General features: G+C 45.3%; 1 protein-coding gene across 6 annotated transcripts in view; it reads right to left on the reverse strand.

Moving 5' to 3' along the window:
- Positions 1-17473, reverse strand: part of LOC311111201 (chromodomain-helicase-DNA-binding protein 9-like) — a 109414-nt gene that overhangs the window by 68820 nt on the left and 23121 nt on the right. For 5 of the 6 annotated variants that reach the window (XM_084153906.1, XM_084153905.1, XM_084153904.1 and 2 more), the window contains one exon: positions 3051-3502. In XM_084153906.1, the coding sequence (XP_084010032.1) occupies positions 3051-3502 (452 nt within the window). Of the gene's footprint in view, positions 1-3050; positions 3503-7479; positions 8574-17473 lie in introns of those variants that run through there. The other variant, XM_084153907.1, reaches the window with a different exon arrangement.

The raw sequence follows: 17473 nt of genomic DNA on the forward strand, positions 1-17473 counted from the left end.
TGAATGAATAGGTGTTTCCAAGCTTTTGACTAGTACTGTATATAATTTCAATATCCGACAAAAATTCATGATACTATTCGAATAGTGAAATTAATTCAAAAAAAAATCTCTAGTGTTCAACATCAGGCCCATTGGGTTTCCTGAGTATGAACCATACAGACCCGGTTCAGCCCAACCCTTATCTAACCTGACAGATGTATATTCTCCCTCATTAACATCTGCACCACTGCAACACACACTCTCTCTCTCTTACTATCTCTCACAGAGCAAAATCCATTATCTGTTACAGCCATTTCCACATGCAGCCGCCGAGCTCATATAATCTTTAATCATGAAGCAGGGAAGCAGGCAGGGAGACAATATAGTCAGCCATTGTGCTGTTCTCAGCCCTGCTCGCTTAATGAGAATATGAAAAAAGAGCGTCTCTCTCTATCCCTGATTGGTTCATTTCACAGCTTCCATAACCACCCTGGTGATGACCTGAGTGACAATATACACATTCCTCCTCCCTGCCTCCCAGCTTGCCTGCATGTCTTCCTGCCTCCCAGCTTGCATGCCTGTCTTTCTGCCTGCCTGCCAGTCTTTCTGCCTCCCAGCCAGTCAGCATGTCTGCCTGCCGGTCTTCCTGCCTTCCAGCCTGCCTGCCTTCTTCCTGCCTCCAAGCCTGGCTGCCTGTCTTTCCCCGCCTCAGGCCAGATATTACATGAGCTCACACTGGGTGTGGCTTACAGTTCAACAACACAGTTTCACTGTACAGGGGGAAGGGAACCGGATACAGTATACACTAAATCCCTATATCCACTAGTCCCTGTCATAACCTAGTTGTCCTACCTGCAGCAAGCTAGCCTAAATGCTAACAGCAGCCGTTGTTGCTCCATCCTGTCTGTCTGTGTCATGAATGTGGCTGTTGGTTTACAGTTCTAGCATGCCGTAAATTAAAATGAACTTTGAGCTGCCATCTTGGCAGCTACTATTTTACGAGCAGCTACACTACCGTTCAAAAGTTTGGGGTCACTTAGAAATGTCCTTGTTTTCGAAAGAAAAGCAATTTTTTTGTCCATTAAAATAACATCAAATTGATCAGAAATACAGTGTAGACATTGTTAATGTTGTAAATGGCTATTGTAGCTGGAAAGAGCTGATTTTTTTATGGAATATCTACATAGGCGTACAGAGGCCCATTATCAGCCACCATCAGTCCTGTGTTCCAATGGCACGTTGTGTTTGCTAATCCAAGTTGATCATTTTAAAAGGCTAATTGATCATTAGAAAACCCTTTTGCAATTATGTTAGCACAGCTGAAACTGTTGTGCTGATTAAAGAAGCAATAAAACTGGCCTTCTTGAGACTAGTTGAGTATCTGGAGCATCAGCAATTGTGGGTTTGATTACAGGCTCAAAATGGCCAGAAACAAATAACTTTCTTCTGAAACTCGTCAGTCTATTCTTGTTCTGAGAAATGAAGGCTATTCCCGGTGTACAACTGAGCAAGAGGACAAATACTTTAGAGTGTCTAGTTTGAGAAACAGATGCCTCACAGGTCCTCAACTGGCAGCTTCATTAAATAGTACCCGCAAAACACCAGTCATAACGTAAACAGTGAAGAGGCGACTCCGGGATCTTGACCTTCTAGGCAGAGTTGCAAAGAAAAAGCCTTATCTCAGACTGGCCAATAAAAAAAAAAGATTAAGATGGGCAGTCTGAGATATGGCTTTTTCTTTGCAACTCTGCCTAGAAGGTCAGCATCCCGGAGTCGCCTCTTCACTGTTGACGTTGAGACTGGTGTTTTGCGGGTACTATTTAATGAAGCTGCACCGGGGCATCCCACTCCTCTTTCTATTCTGGTTAGAGCCAGTTTGCGCTGTTCTGTGAAGGGAGTAGTACACAGCGTTGTACGAGATCTTCAGTTTCTTGGCAATTTCTCGCATGGGATAGCCTTAATTTCTCAGAACAAGAATAGACTGACGAGTTTCAGAAGAAAGTTATTTGTTTCTGGCCATTTTGAGCCTGTAATCGAACCCACAATTGCTGATGCTCCAGATACTCAACTAGTCTCAAGAAAGCCAGTGTTATTGCTTCTTTAATCAGCACAACAGTTTTCAGCTGTGCTAACATAATTGCAAAGGGTTTTCTAATGATCAATTAGCCTTTTAAAATGATAAACTTGGATTAGCAAACACAACGTGCCATTGGAACACAGGATTGATGGTTCCTGATAATGGGCCTCTGTACACCTATGTAGATATTCCATAAAAAATCAGCTGTTTCCAGCTACAATAGCCATTTACAATATTAACAATGTCTACACAACAATGTCCGTCTCCCGAGTGGCGCAGTGGTCTAAGGCACTGCATCGCAGTGCTAGCTGTGCCACTAGAGATCCTGGTTCGTATCCAGGCTCTGTCGTAGCCGGCCGCGACTGGGAGACCCATGGGGCGGCGCACAATTGGCCCAGCGTCGTCCAGGGTAGGGGAGGGAATGGCCGGCAGGGGATGTAGCTCAGTTGGTAGAGCATGGCGTTTGCAACGCCAGGGTTGTGGGTTCGATTCCCACAGGGGGAAAAAAATATAATGTATGCACTAACTGTAAGTCGCTCTGGATAAGAGCGTCTGCTAAATGACTAAAATGTAAATGTAAATGTAAAATGTAAAATGTACACTGTATTTCTGATCAATTTGATGTTATTTTAATGGACATTCAAATTGATTTTCTTTTGAAAACAAGGACATTTCTAAGTGACCCCAAACTTTTGAACGGTAGTGTATGTCTGTCAAGCTAGCAGCTGCTAGCAGCTAGTCAACCAGCTATTTTATTGTGCCCAGAAATAAATGGGTACAAAGGAAGCCAAGCCATTAAAGGAGAATTGACAGTGTGACACAACTTGCTTTAGACAGAGTGCAGAGCAAAAATGAAATGGTAGATTTAAAGTGGAAGGCCACTGAAATTACTTTTCAAAACAAATAAGACACCGTGGTCTTGTATCAGCCATACAGCTGTGGTGTTCTAAGGGCATAGTGAGGCGTATGAGAACAAGGTCAGTTAGACACCTACCCGATCTTGGCCTTCTGTTTGGGCTTGGACGAGGGCACAATGCGGGCCTTCTTGGAGGTCTTGGGCCTGGTCTTGTTGCCTCGGTCCCTCTCCCTGTCTCTGTTTCTGTCCCTCTCCCTCTCTCTCCTGTGGGCCGAGGAGCTGCCAGAGGGGAAGCTCTCTGGACTCATGACCCTGGGGATGTTCTTCTCTCCTCTCTCCCGGGCCTTAGCGATGGCCTCATGGATGATCCTGTTAGCCTTCTGTTGCTTGTCCTCCCCAGCCTCCTCCATCAGCTGCTGCTGCTGTTCCCTCTGCTCCTTCACAAGCCTCCGCTGGGCCCGCTTCTCCAACGACGAGCTGTAGGAGGACGAAGACGAGGAAGAGGAGGATGAGCTGCTCTTCATCGGGGGGCTGAGGACCCGCGCTGCTGCGTGGCTGTTGGGACCATTAGCATTCTTGTTCTTGGGAGGCTGGAGAGAAGAGGAGGGAGAGGAGGTGGGGGATATGAATCAGACTGAGGGAACACAGGATACCAACAGGATGATGTCATTGTAACATATACAGTGGGGAGAACAAGTATTTGATACACTGCCGATTTTGCAGGTTTTCCTACTTACAAAGCATGTAGAGGTCTGTAATTTTTATCATAGGTACACTTCAACTGTGAGAGACGGAATCTAAAACAAAAATCCAGAAAATCACATTGTATGATTTTTAAGTAATTAATTTGCATTTTATTGCATGACATAAGTATTTGATCACCTACCAACCAGTAAGAATTCCGGCTCTCACAGACCTGTTAGTTTTTCTTTAAGAAGCCCTCCTGTTCTCCACTCATTACCTGTATTAACTGCACCTGTTTGAACTCGTTACCTGTATAAAAGACACCTGTCCACACACTCAATCAAACAGACTCCAACCTCTCCACAATGGCCAAGACCAGAGAGCTGTGTAAGGACATCAGGGATAAAATTGTAGACCTGCACAAGGCTGGGATGGGCTACAGGACAATAGGCAAGCAGCTTGGTGAGAAGGCAACAACTGTTGGCGCAATTATTAGAACATGGAAGAAGTTCAAGATGACGGTCAATCATCCTCGGTCTGGGGCTCCATGCAAGATCTCACCTCGTGGGGCATCAATGATCATGAGGAAGGTGAGGGATCAGCCCAGAACTACACGGCAGGACCTGGTCAATGACCTGAAGAGAGCTGGGACCACAGTCTCAAAGAAAACCATTAGTAACACACTACGCCGTCATGGATTAAAATCCTGCAGCGCACGCAAGGTCCCCCTGCTCAAGCCAGCGCATGTCCAGGCCCATCTGAAGTTTGCCAATGACCATCTGGATGATCCAGAGGAGGAATGGGAGAAGGTCATGTGGTCTGATGAGACAAAAATAGAGCTTTTTGGTCTAAACTCCACTCGCCGTGTTTGGAGGAAGAAGAAGGATGAGTACAACCCCAAGAACACCATCCCAACCGTGAAGCATGGAGGTGGAAACATCATTCTTTGGGGATGCTTTTCTGTAAAGGGGACAGGACGACTGCACCGTATTGAAGGGAGGAAGGATGGGGCCATGTATCGTGAGATCTTGGCCAACAACCTCCTTCCCTCAGTAAGAGCATTGAAGATGGGTCGTGGCTGGGTCTTCCAGCATGACAACGACCCGAAACACACAGCCAGGGCAACTAAGGAGTGGCTCTGTAAGAAGCATCTCAAGGTCCTGGAGTGGCCTAGACAGTCTCCAGACCTGAACCCAATAGAACATCTTTGGAGGGAGCTGAAAGTCTGTATTGCCCAGCGACAGCCCCGAAACCTGAAGGATCTGGAGAAGGTCTGTATGGAGGAGTGGGCCAAAATCCCTGCTGCAGTGTGTGCAAACCTGGTCAAGACCTACAGGAAACATATGATCTCTGTAATTGCAAACAAAGGTTTCTGTACCAAATATTAAGTTCTGCTTTTCTGATGTATCAAATACTTATGTCATGCAATAAAATGTAAATTAATTACTTAAAAATCATACAATGTGATTTTCTGGATTTTTGTTCTAGATTCCGTCTCTCACAGTTGAAGTGTACCTATGATAAAAATTACAGACCTCTACATGCTTTGTAAGTAGGAAAACCTGCAAAATCGGCAGTGTATCAAATACTTGTTCTCCCCACTGTATACATCTGCATTAATAGCAAGACTGGAAAGAGCTGTGCATTACAAAGGTATCTTGGCCTGATCTTAATGTAATTTCCTGCGAAGTGGATGATCTTGTGGTCGTTAACACACACACACCCTAATCTCCCCCCACTATGCTCATGTTCTCATGTAGCCAAACCAAAGCTACATTCCTGAATCCCAGACTGAATAGTTAAATAATTAACTCCTAGTTCTCACATTCCCCTTCAGTTAACCCTCCACAGCCTCTCTCACACATCATCTTCCTCCTCAGGAACAGAAGTGTGAAATGTACCATATCAGCTTTGCTGCCTGGAATGAGAGTCAAGTCACTCAGGCAGGCTCAATAAGGAAATGTTGTAAACCCAAAAGAATGGGATTACACAGTGAATAAGTGAAGCTCTGAAAAACCCCATGTGCATAACAATCAAGTTGTATAACACACTGCTGCTTAGTGACGTGGGGAGAGAGAGAGAGAGAGAGAGAGAGAGACAAGAAATGACGAAGCAACATGCTATGAGCTATGAGTAGTTTGTAGTCATAGCCTTTAGCAGTAGCTAACAGAGGAGAGACATACTGAGAAATCAGCCTTCTCAGGAAGCTTAACTCATCATTTCCAAGAAATGGCAGATGAGGAAAATTACTAGTTTTTATTGCACTCTAAGGCCGTATGATATGAATGTGATTGTCAAAAGGGAAGTTACACTGATCGATCTAGAAAACAGAACACTGAAAACAACAGCCAGCTTGTCTAGAAAACACACACAGCAGAAGTCACAACAACACGGTTGGCTAGTTGGCTGTACCTCTCCTATTAGGCCCTCGAAGCCTTGATCATGATATAGCCTTGACATAGCCTTGACATAGCCTTGACATAGCCTTGGCATTGCCTTGACATAGCCTTGACATAGCCTTGACATAGCCTTGGCATTGCCTTGACATAGCCTTGGCATTGCCTTGATAGCCTTTTAAAGACCTAAACAGTCAGTCAGCAGAATATCCCATGTTGCTGCTGTGTCTCTACCCCACTACCTCACAGACATGCTGAAAGTGTTGCTCTCTCAACTTTCTGCTGGCCACTCACTTTTTCCCCCTAGTCATATAGATTGCAGCAGCACAAACTTTCATTAAGACAGGCAGAAAGAAACACAGACAGGCAGGACCGGCACACTGACATTCAGCCAAACTAGCATAAATAATATAGACAAGGCCGATACATGATAAAATATGAATAATACATGGGCTGAGATTTATTCCCAAACAAGTCCCTTCGGGTGGGCCCAGAGCCTATACATGGGTGAGCTAATCTAAAGGTGTTGCAGTCAGAGTGGATGGCTACATGACCCGAGGCCGAGCCACAGCACAGCACAGCCCGTTGCTTTCCTGACTGCTAAATAAAGAGAATTATCTCGAACTGCCACAAACAAAGCGGGGGGAGGGGAGAAATAAATAGCAGTTCATTTGGAAGATAAACAAGAGCTGTAGCTACAGAATTATAGGTTTAAGGTGTGCTGTGATGCCCAGGCTATTAGTGGAAATCATTGCTCATAACTGAAATCGGAAAGAGAAAGAGAAAGTCATGGTAAAGAACAGGGAAGAGAGGGAAGGAGCAAAGTGGAGAGAGCGGGAATGAGAGCAGGAATGAGAGTTTGTATGAAAAGTGAGTGAGAAAGCGAGGGAGAGAAGAAAAATGCACCAAAACCAAGTGCTCTGCAGCTGTGTAATACGTCTATAAATAACTGAAATTACAGGCTGCCAGCACTGCAGTGATTTCAATCTCTCTCTCTGCCACCACACGCTCCCATGAAAACGCTTTGCACTATTACAGTAAGGAAAGGTACAGAGAGATCGAGAGATAGCCAGGACATTTGGGCCAGTTAGTCTGCTCACTCACTCACTTCCTCCCTCAGTCCCTCATGCAGTGAACGCTGTGTGACTGATGTACTCAGCTTATGTGACACACACACACACACACACACACACATCGCCTTCTGCATCGAACCAGAGGTGGGGAGAGGAATCCATGGAGGGAGGGAGTGAGCGAAAACGAGGGATAAACTGAAAGGAGGGGGGTAGTGAAGGGAAAGCATGTGAGAGAGCATAGCTAGCACAGCTAAGCAAATTAGTATGGGAAAAAGCAGCAACAACGAGTTCAAGATGGCGACAGTGGAGCTGCATCAGGCAGGCAGCATGAGCCAGTAGCAGAGGAGGTTGTTCAGTTCCTGTCGTCCGGCCCCTCCTCCCTCCCTCCCCTCTCTCTCCGTGCAGCTTACTTACCCTTCCTCTTGGCCTCTTCACTGTAGACATGTTTTTTTCTATCTTTTTTTCTTCCTCCCCCTCTCTCTCCAACCACCTAACAAAAGCCTTGCCCTTTCGCCGGGTTTTTTCTCTCTCTCTCTCTCGCTCGCTCACTCCCTCTCTCTCACTATCTCGCTCTCGTTCGACGATCTGTCTTGCTTGAACTGCGTGTCCACCCCCTCCCCCCTCCACAAGCAGTGTACAGGCGGGCGGTGGAGCCTCCTCTCCCAGCGGGCAGGGCTCAGGCTCAGTAGGAGTGCATGGGGCTGGGCTGCAGATCAGTGGGAGAGCTGGGAGCAGGGCTGGTTGAGCCAGAAGAGGTGCGAGGCAGTGGCAGTCCAGGAAGCTCGTCTCATTCTGCTGCTACAGCGTGCTTCAGCTCCGTCCGGCTCAGGCAGGCGGTTCGTGGTGTGGTTGTCAGCGTCGCTCTCTCGCTCTACCCTCCTCTCTTCCCTCCCTTCTCATTGATTCCCCTCCGGCAGCAATCGCATGTTCACTCCGTCCACTCGCTCTACTTGTTCCTTTTTCTTTCTCTCTTCGTTCGTGCCTCTTTCTCTTACATCCCAGGGTAAGGTAGGCTACTCTTTTGTACACAAAAGGGTTTTGTGCTAGCTTGCTTGGTTGTTTTCCCTTTTCCACTAGTTTTTTCTCTCCCCTGCCCTCTCCCGTGCTGGGGTGTGTATGGTGAGGAGCTGGAGTCTCCAGCAGCAGAGCGGTGGAAAATGAAAGCAGCACAAAGCAGCAAAATGCATCAGCATGAATATTAGAGATGTCGTTAAAATCCGGACTCGTTTTCTCTCTCTCTCTCTCGCTCTCTCACTCACTCCCTCTCTCTTTGTGAGGAAGTAGGCCAGCAGATGGTGCTAGCAGTTATTACATTAACTTTCACAACTTAACCCCAAAAGTACTGGATTTCTACACAAGCACAGAGATGAACATGAATGGAATGCAGGCTCGCCTGTGTTGCACATTGCTCTATACATAAAACAGTATACATAAGAAACTGAATGACACAATTTTATGTTGTATAGAATCATAACATGAAAATCCACTATGAGAAAAAACAAAACAATTCACTATTAAACAACCAAACAGCAAACTTGAGCAAACCCATGAAACCATGAGGCTAAAAAGCCATAGCACTGTCCCTAATACAGCACACTAACACACTGAGAGCTGACTCGCAGAGACTATCAGCAAAGCAGTGATCTCAGACACACTCTGGTGGGGAAAGAGAGACACAGACAGATGCTGGCCACCTAGCCACACAGCCGTGTTCACTTCCACCAGGAAGAGGTGACAGGATAGCCCCCCCACACACACAAGCGCGTGCGAGATGTGAAAGGACAGGCCATGACGAGCCTTCTCTCCCTTCCCTGACTGACAGTCTGACTGGAGGGGTGAGGGAAGAGAGGGAGGGGGCTCCTCTGAACGTGACACAGGGGCCATGTGCTCCAGCGGGCACATGGTGCTGGGAGGGGAACACACAGACATGCCTGGCTGGCCTGAAGCCTGCCTGGCACAGGGTTAGGTTCCAGAGTGGAGACACACACCTCACCAGACACGCACGCATGCACGCGCTCACACACACACACACACACACACACAAACTTAAAGAGCCATACATCGTGCTCTAAAGCACATGAGTGTGTTTTCAGTGACCTCTCGTTTGAAACCTTGTGCACAACATATAAGCCCCTTCAAGTCTTCTCAGGTTCCACAAAGGGCTATATAGCCTGGGGGTTGACCGTTAGCTCCCTGCTAGTCAGAAGTAACCGGGAACAGGTTGGTAAGCTACAGGCTATGGCTAGCCTAGATGGCTATGTGGCTAAGGGGAGGCCAAGTACCTGGAGATGGATAGTTAGCTCCCTGCTAGTTAGAAATAACAGTAACAGGTCTGAAGCTACAGACTAGTAAGCTACAGGCTAAAGGCTACATGGCTATGTGGCTAAGAGAAGGACATGTGCAGCAGAGCAGCAGTTCTCTCCCTGTCTGAAATGTAACACTGGTTAATGATATCAGAGCATAATTATCTCACATGGATTTAGCTGAAAGGGGTACTGAGCTCTTAAAGACATAGGCCTAGTTCACTTAGCTGATCTGCGTTGCTTTATCGGTTTAATAAGTAGGCTAGTATGATTAGTAGGCTATAAGTAAGTCATAATCTCTGTCAATATTCATAGTTTTCCATTAGGCATTGGGGAAACTAGAGAGAAAGAGAAGGGGAGAGAGAGGTAGGAAATAAAGAGAGACTGACTGATTGATGTATTTAACTGGCCCTCTCATCATTTCAGTAGTGGCAAACAAAGGTGAAAGCTAAAAGGAAAGCCCTCCTTCCTGACTGGCTAAATAAACAACAGCTTAGCTGCAATATAATGTGGCTATGCTATCTCCAGCCTACAGTACCAGTCAAAAGTTTGGACACACCTACTCACTCAAGAGTTTTCTTTATTTTTACTATTTTCTACAATGTAGAATAATGAAATAACACATATGGAATCATGTAGTAACCAAAAAAGTGTTAAACAAATCAACATATATTTTATATTTGAGATTCTTCAAAGTAGCCACCCTTTGCCTTGATGACAGCTTTGCACACTCTTGGCATTCTCTCAACCAGCTTCATGAGGTAGTCACCTGGAATGCATTTCAATTAGGTATACCTTGTTAAAAGTTAATTTGTGGAATTTCTTTCCTTCTTAATGCGTTTGAGCCAATCACTTGTGTTGTGACAAGGTAGGGGTGGTATACAGAAGATAGCCCTATTTGGTAAAATACCAAGTCCATATTATGGCAAGAACAGTCCATCATTACTTTAAGAGATGAAGGTCAGTCGATACAGAACATTTCAAGAACTTTTAAAGTTTCTTCAAGTGCAGTCGCAAAAACCATCATGCGCTATGATGAAACTGGCTCTCATGAGGACCGCCACATGAAAGGAAGACCCAGAGTTACCTCTGCTGCAGAGGATAAGTTCATTAGAGTTACCAGCTTCAGAAATTGCAGCCCAAAAATAAATGCTTCACAGAGTTCAAGTAACAGACACATCTCAACATCAACTGTTCAGAGGAAACTGCGTGAATCAGGCCTTCATTGTCGAATTGCTGCAAAGAAACCACTACTAAAGGACACCAATAAGAAGAAGAGACTTGCTTGGGCAAGAAACACGAGCAATGGACATTAGACCGGTGGAAATCTGTCCTTTGGCATGATGAGTCCAAATTTGAGATTTTTGGTTCCAACCACCGTGTCTTTGTGAGACGCAGAGTAGGTGAACGGATGATCTCCGCATATGCTCAGCAAATGTGGGAACTCCTTCAAGACTGTTGGAAAAGCATTCCAGGTGAAGCTGGTTGAGAGAATGCCAAGAGTGTGCAAAGTGTAGCTACTTTGAAGAATCTCAAATATAAAATATATTTTGATTTGTTTAACACTTTTTTGGTTACTAAATTATTCCATATGTGTTATTTCATAGTTTTGATGTCTTCACTATTATTCTACAATGTAGAAAATAGTAAAAAATAAATTAAACCCTTGAATGAGTAGGTGTGTCCAAACTTTTGACTGGTACTGTATGTCTGAGCACAATTCTCTTAAAAACCTGCCAGACATCTAACTCTGTGGAAGAACATTGGAACTACAAACATGACAAAACATTGAACTGTACAACTGTAGGAATAACATGACTGGTTAAAGTCCAACGTAGAGTACGTGTGGGAGGTCACAATGTTCACAGTAGCTTGTGTTAACTCCAATCTAGTGCTCATGTGTTTCCCCCATAGCCATCTTTAGATAAATAAGCCTGTGCTGTGCTGTGCTGTGTGTGTGTGTGTGTGTGTGTGTGTGTGTGTGTGTGTGTGTGTGTGTGTGTGTTTGTGTGTTTGTGTGTGTGTGTATACAAAATACTGTATGTAGTATAGTGCACTGTGGTATTGTGCAGTGAGGGGAAAAATACCTTGGGACGGACAGACAGCAATGCAATGTCCATCCTTTTAGTCTTGGACCGACGTCATAATGCAAAAAAGGCTACATAACAGGCTGTTCAATGAGAGAGAAAGAGAGAGAGAGAGAGAGAGAGAGAGAGAGAGAGAGAGAGAGAGAGAGAGAGAGAGAGAGAGAGAGAGAGAGAGAGAGAGAGAGAGAGAGAGAGAGAGAGAGAGAGAGAGAGAGAGAGAGAGAGAGAGAGAGAGAGAGAGAGAGAGAGAGAGAGAGAGAGAGAGAGAGAGAGAGAGAGAGAGAGAGAGACTGATAGACTAGGTAAGAGCAACAGACCGAGGTAGACAGAGAAAGCTAGGGAGAGATTTAATAACACCCATGTATACGTAGATTCATACACAGGAAGGCTTTTAGCTGCGACTGGCTCTGCACAGGGTGTATTGTCTCTCTAGGCTGAGGATGTGTTGGTGAAAACAATGGAGAAACAGGAACAGTGAACGCAGGCAGGCAGCCAGTCGCACATGCTTAACTGGTCACATGGCTTGGTGGATCTGCGGTGCCTTGGCAACCCAACGGTTAACATGCAAATAGGCCTGAGAAATGAGTGTGCTGGGGGGGGGGCTAAAGTGAGTGAGAAAGAGAGAGAGAAAGAGAAAGAGAGAGGAGGAATAAAGGGAGGGAAAGAAGAAAACAAGAGAGAGAGAGAGATAAAGAGGGAGCCAGAGGCACAGGTGTGAGTCTCTAAACAGTCCATAATAACCTCATCACAGACTCAGAGCTTGTATTAGTGTGCCTGCCACTCTTACTTCTGCCTCCCTCTGCGGGCCGTTGAGTAGGCCTCCACTAACTCACCATTAGGGAAATTGACATTTATCATCCTAGGACAGGATGGAACTCGACACTATAGCCAATCATAGAGCCCACAAGACCCACCATATCAAACTGGCAGCCTATATTTTCACCCACTAGGTAGTGCTGTAATGCTGGTTGTATAGGCTAGTAGGAGAGTGCATCTGTTATAACAGAGAGAGCTGAACAAGTGAATATAGTGTACCTTCAGAGCAAATATAGGAGACAGTGTGGGGTACTGGTCCCTAAAACTTTAATGAATGACAGCCTACTTTTCTTGTGACGACTAATATAGGGCATAATATAGGAATAATAGGGATGATCCACTGCTTCTCTCTCACTTCAGCCTCTGCCTAAACGTTTCCCTTTTTTAAATATCTGAAGTGTACCTAGAAGTCGACCTTTGACGTCGACTCTTCCTTAAAAATACTCCTCACAGCAAAGTGTGGCGTGTCTTTGTGCGTAAGGTCCCTAAGAATAGTTATTGGCCTTGTGCTGTGAGAGGGATAATACCAGCAGTATACAACACTACTCACCTTCCCAGTTCCCAACCTTAGCCTAACCAGAGACCAAACCTACTGCCTGGTTAATGGAATATAGATTACTCTGTCAGGAGGTGGGGAAGAGATTAGGCCTGCTAATTAGACCCATGGCTGTGGGCCAATTTCAAGTAATGCATGGAGAGTGAGGAAAGAGGGAGAGAGAGAGAGGAGAGAGAGAGCGAGGGAGAGGAGAGAGAGGGAGTGAGAGCGAGAGGGAGAGAGAGAGAGAGAGGGAGTGAGAGCGAGAGAGAGAGAGGAGAGAGATGGAGTGTGTGTGAGAGAGAGAGAGAGAGAGGGGGGGGGGGGGGGGGGGTAGAGAGGTGTAGTTGATAAATGAAAGTGGGCACACTGCACGGCGATGCTTCCTGAACCAATTAAAAAGAGCATCAGGCCTTAATGATCCTTCACAGGGTAAGAGAGTGAAGGTAAGGTGTGCTGGTGCCAACCTCCTCTTGTCCCGGGAAGAGGCTAATAACAGAAGTGACACTCAGTGGGCTAACAGGGCTTACAGGTCCTCCGTCCTCACTCTCTGACCTGGTCCACTTTGACCTGTGCTGTCACAGCCTGGCTGGCACACAGCTCTAGGAGGCCAAATGACAGTAGGGCCTTATCATAGGCAGAGCTGCAGTAGTACAATATATGGCATTTAACTGGGCTGTACATAGGGTTGACCCAAACCATACTGTCTGGCTCTGATACCACTATTTTCTTCTATAATGGTGGATGTGTAACCAGGCAAATGGCCAGCCCAGTACAGCTCGGATTAGTTTGGCTCAGAGTGAAAAGGGTACTAGTTGCCTGTATCTGGATGGAGGAGAGGATGTTGAGAAATGTGGGTGGCAGAAGGACGGACATGTTACAGAGTTAAGTCTAATACCGTAGCCTAATTAGGCTAATGTTCTGCAGACCATGTATAGTAGGCCTAGGCCTACAGATTAGGAAGGGGGAGACTACAGGGAATTATCCATTCTGTATAGAAACAGTATCAATAAAGTTGTACTGAATTGAAAAATCTAGTGTTCTCATTCCTTATGTGAGGGATAATCAACGAGGGGCTACGCGTTCTACGGAAAAAAATGAACAACATGGAAGGTGTGTTCCACGATGCGCTAGCGGAGTGGAACTGACCTTCAACAGAGTTGCATTATCTTCCTGAGAACGCATAGAGCCCCGAGTTCATTATCCCTTTTATACCATGGCTATAATTTAACACATTTGCCGCTAGAAATGTGTTCATTTTCTGGTAGAAATGTGTTCAACATCTATTGAAGTAGCTAGCAAGTTTATTAGATATATATAGTAGTTGCCGTGGTAATCAAACAAACACATTTGCTAGTTTAGCTAACCAAACCATCAGTCCTATCTTGCCATTATGAAAATCTGACTCAACAATCCCAATAATATTTCCAATTCAACTTTTGCTTTAAAAAGCAGCTCAAAAATAGAATATGTAAGAATGAACGTTAGCCATTGAGTTCTACCGTGCTAATATAGGGAATTACACAATGGGTCGGTCTAATCCTGAATGCTGATTGGTTAAAACCGCATTCCAGCCGGTGTCTATTCCACAAGTTACCACCGGCTAAATCTATGACGTTAAAATGCCTATTTAGTCTGTTCCATCTGACTGCGCAATCCACTGTCTCATCAACCCTGCCAGGCAATTTATAAACTTAGTCTCCACTATAAAAAGCATCTAGACATTATCTCACATTTCTTTTAGACTAACATTTAGTTTTCAACAGTGGAGATTTGTATAAACCTTGCTGTCCGTCTCGCCGACATTTGCAACATTGTTTCGATATTCAAATTCGATCTCCAGCTGTCCCATAGTAATGAACGTGTCGGGAGTCGGGACCAGACAGACAGACAGGCAGCGTTTCACAGCCAGTCGAAATAATGAATCAGCTGGCATTTTTATGGATATATACAAAGACATGTCAATTGAAAAAGGTCAAACGAAACGAAGTGAAGCTAGTTTGCAGTCTTTCCAGCTTCAGTTTGAAGTGATTGTGTTAGCTGTGTTGTTGGCTTGCTCCTCTGAACAACAGTTTCCTGATGAGTGAGCACATTTTCTATGCCAGGCGAAATCGCTCCTCATTAGCTAATTGTTATGGATGTGTCCAAATAAATGTCACTAGAAAACAGCTTAAACAAATGCAAATGCAGCTACTTTGCTGTTATTCTGGCTGCACTTTTTGACGTGACCGTAAGTTAGCCGTAATTGGCTAGCTAGCAAGCAAGGGATAAGAACGTTGCCAGCCAGTATGGCAATGAAACATTTAGAACGAACGACTGGGTCGCGTCAATAGATACAGAACAAAAAGACTGAACGACTGGGTCGCGTCTCTGGCAACCGAACCGATAGAACGAACGACCAGCCGGCTTGGATAGCAACGCTAGATTTGTGTTGGGACTATATCTTGTGGAAGGATGAAATAGTATGAAAATGTAATACAAATAAAGTTTTTTATGAAAATGTGCCAATCATTATTTGTCTCTTACGGGGGGGGGGGGGCAGTATGAAAAAAATTTAATAATAATAATAATAATGTATGCACTCACTAACTGTAAGTCGCTCTGGATAAGAGCGTCTGCTAAATGACTAAAATGTAAATGTAAATGTAAATTTGAATATGTTGTTAACCTGTTGTATAAAAGTGATAATGCCCTCGAAGCCGGTGTTTGGAGGATATATTGGCTTCGTCTTGGGCCTAACAACACCGGTGCCAATATATCCTCCAAACACCGGCTTCTCTGGCATGATCACTCTAGAATGCCCTTCAAGCCAATCAGAAACAAGTATTCAACAATGCCATGGTATAAACATGGTTACCAGTCCAATGTGACATAATATACTGTATAAGCCAAGGCCTAATTTCCTAAGCAATGCAGTTCCACTACTAGGTGGTATAATGGTATTAAACCCTGTAGATCTATACACAGGAGAGCTATAGCTTCTACAAAGTACACACTTCTAGTACGCTAGGCTGTGTGTGGGTCTGTTGGAGATATTTATAGTTATCACCCAGAAAGCTCTAAGGCCCGGGCCAAGACACACACACACACACACACACACACACTCGTAGGCACACACACACACACACAGCTTGGTATGTTAATTCCTTGCAAATGCAGCCATTAGCAATTCATGTAGGTTATGATATCATTAGCCGTACCTGCCATGGCAGAGAGAGAGGGCTGCAGCATCACACCCATAACGCATCCTCAAATAGCTCCCAATGAAGAAGCTTTACTAAAAGCGGCCTATTAGCTTGCCATCAGTAATTCAGTTAACTGACTCCTTCATTTCATTAAGAGAGGCATGGCCATTTGCATCTGTGAGAGGGATGGTGATAGGAGTGGTTTATGGATGGACTGGGACTGGGGAGGGTAAGGTAGTTTGGGCCTGGTCATTAGGGATTCTATAGGATAGCAGAGGGGTGAGTGAGAGGGGAGACGGCAGTCTGGGTCATTGAAGACAATGCTGTATCTGTCATTAGCACAGTATGGGGAAGGTCTGAGAGAACCTCTATGATACACCAGAAGTCAGGAGCTAAGCACCCAATGATACAGGCACACTAATGTTCCTCTTTTTGTGCAGTGACCCACCCAAAACCTTTCAAGGTTTTTAGGCCTCTCCAGAGAAATAAGCTGGATGCTCATTACACTATCCTAACAAGCATTACAATGAGCAGACATTCAAGGTCATTGCAGAATAACAGTGTAACCACAGCCCCATCATTTGTCAGCCTGACCGGCAGGTTCATTTCAGCACAGCTCCCAGCAGACTGCATGGCCCTCTATGATGGACTGAGCTGATTCAGGAGAACATAAGAATGAAAACGGTATCAAATCTACAGTATCAATGGGTGTTCCACCAAAATTGTCAAATATATCATAATCGGCACCCCCAGGAGACGTTGGGCACCCCAAAGAGTCAATGTATAATTGGAACTATGAGCATCAGAGTGCAGAGCCAGGGTGGAGGTCCCTATAGGTCTGCAGAGTTAGGCACAGGTGGTTGGTGCCACCATAATTGGGGACTACGGGCTCATGGTTCCATAGGGAGACATTATTATGAGCCGTCCTCCCCTCAGCAGCCTCCACTGGCGTTAGGCTATGATGGAGTAGAGTGGAGGTGTAGGTGGGGAAACAGCAGGGGGCTCACATCACTGACAGACCTTTACAGCTCCTTCATTACTGACACTCTGGAAAGAGAGCGTATAGCTGCTGGCTGGGACACACACACACGCACGCACACACACAAGTGCATATTGAGACAGTTCTGCATGCATACACATGAGCGTTGTGCACACACACACAAAACATAAGCAAATTTACACACGAAAGCCCTAACACAGACGTCACAAACAGTGAGAGAGAGAAAGTGCAGCGCAGGCTGGGTTTCACTTCCTCCTCTAGAGCAGGACAGAGCAGAGAGGGAGACAGGTGCCTGTGTGAAGGGATGGCTGTGGGGGGCGAGGAGGAGAGAGAGGGAGGATGAAAACCATTACAGACACACAGGCAGGTGCACGAGAGGGAAAGGATTTTCATATTGCCTCCATCACATAATTTAGACAAAAAGGATTTTCACTAATTTCTAAACCTAGGCCTATTTCTTGCTTGAGAACTGAGAAATGAAC

This window comes from Coregonus lavaretus, assembly GCF_964263955.1.
Source record: "Coregonus lavaretus genome assembly, chromosome: 37".
NCBI lineage: Eukaryota > Metazoa > Chordata > Actinopteri > Salmoniformes > Salmonidae > Coregonus > Coregonus lavaretus.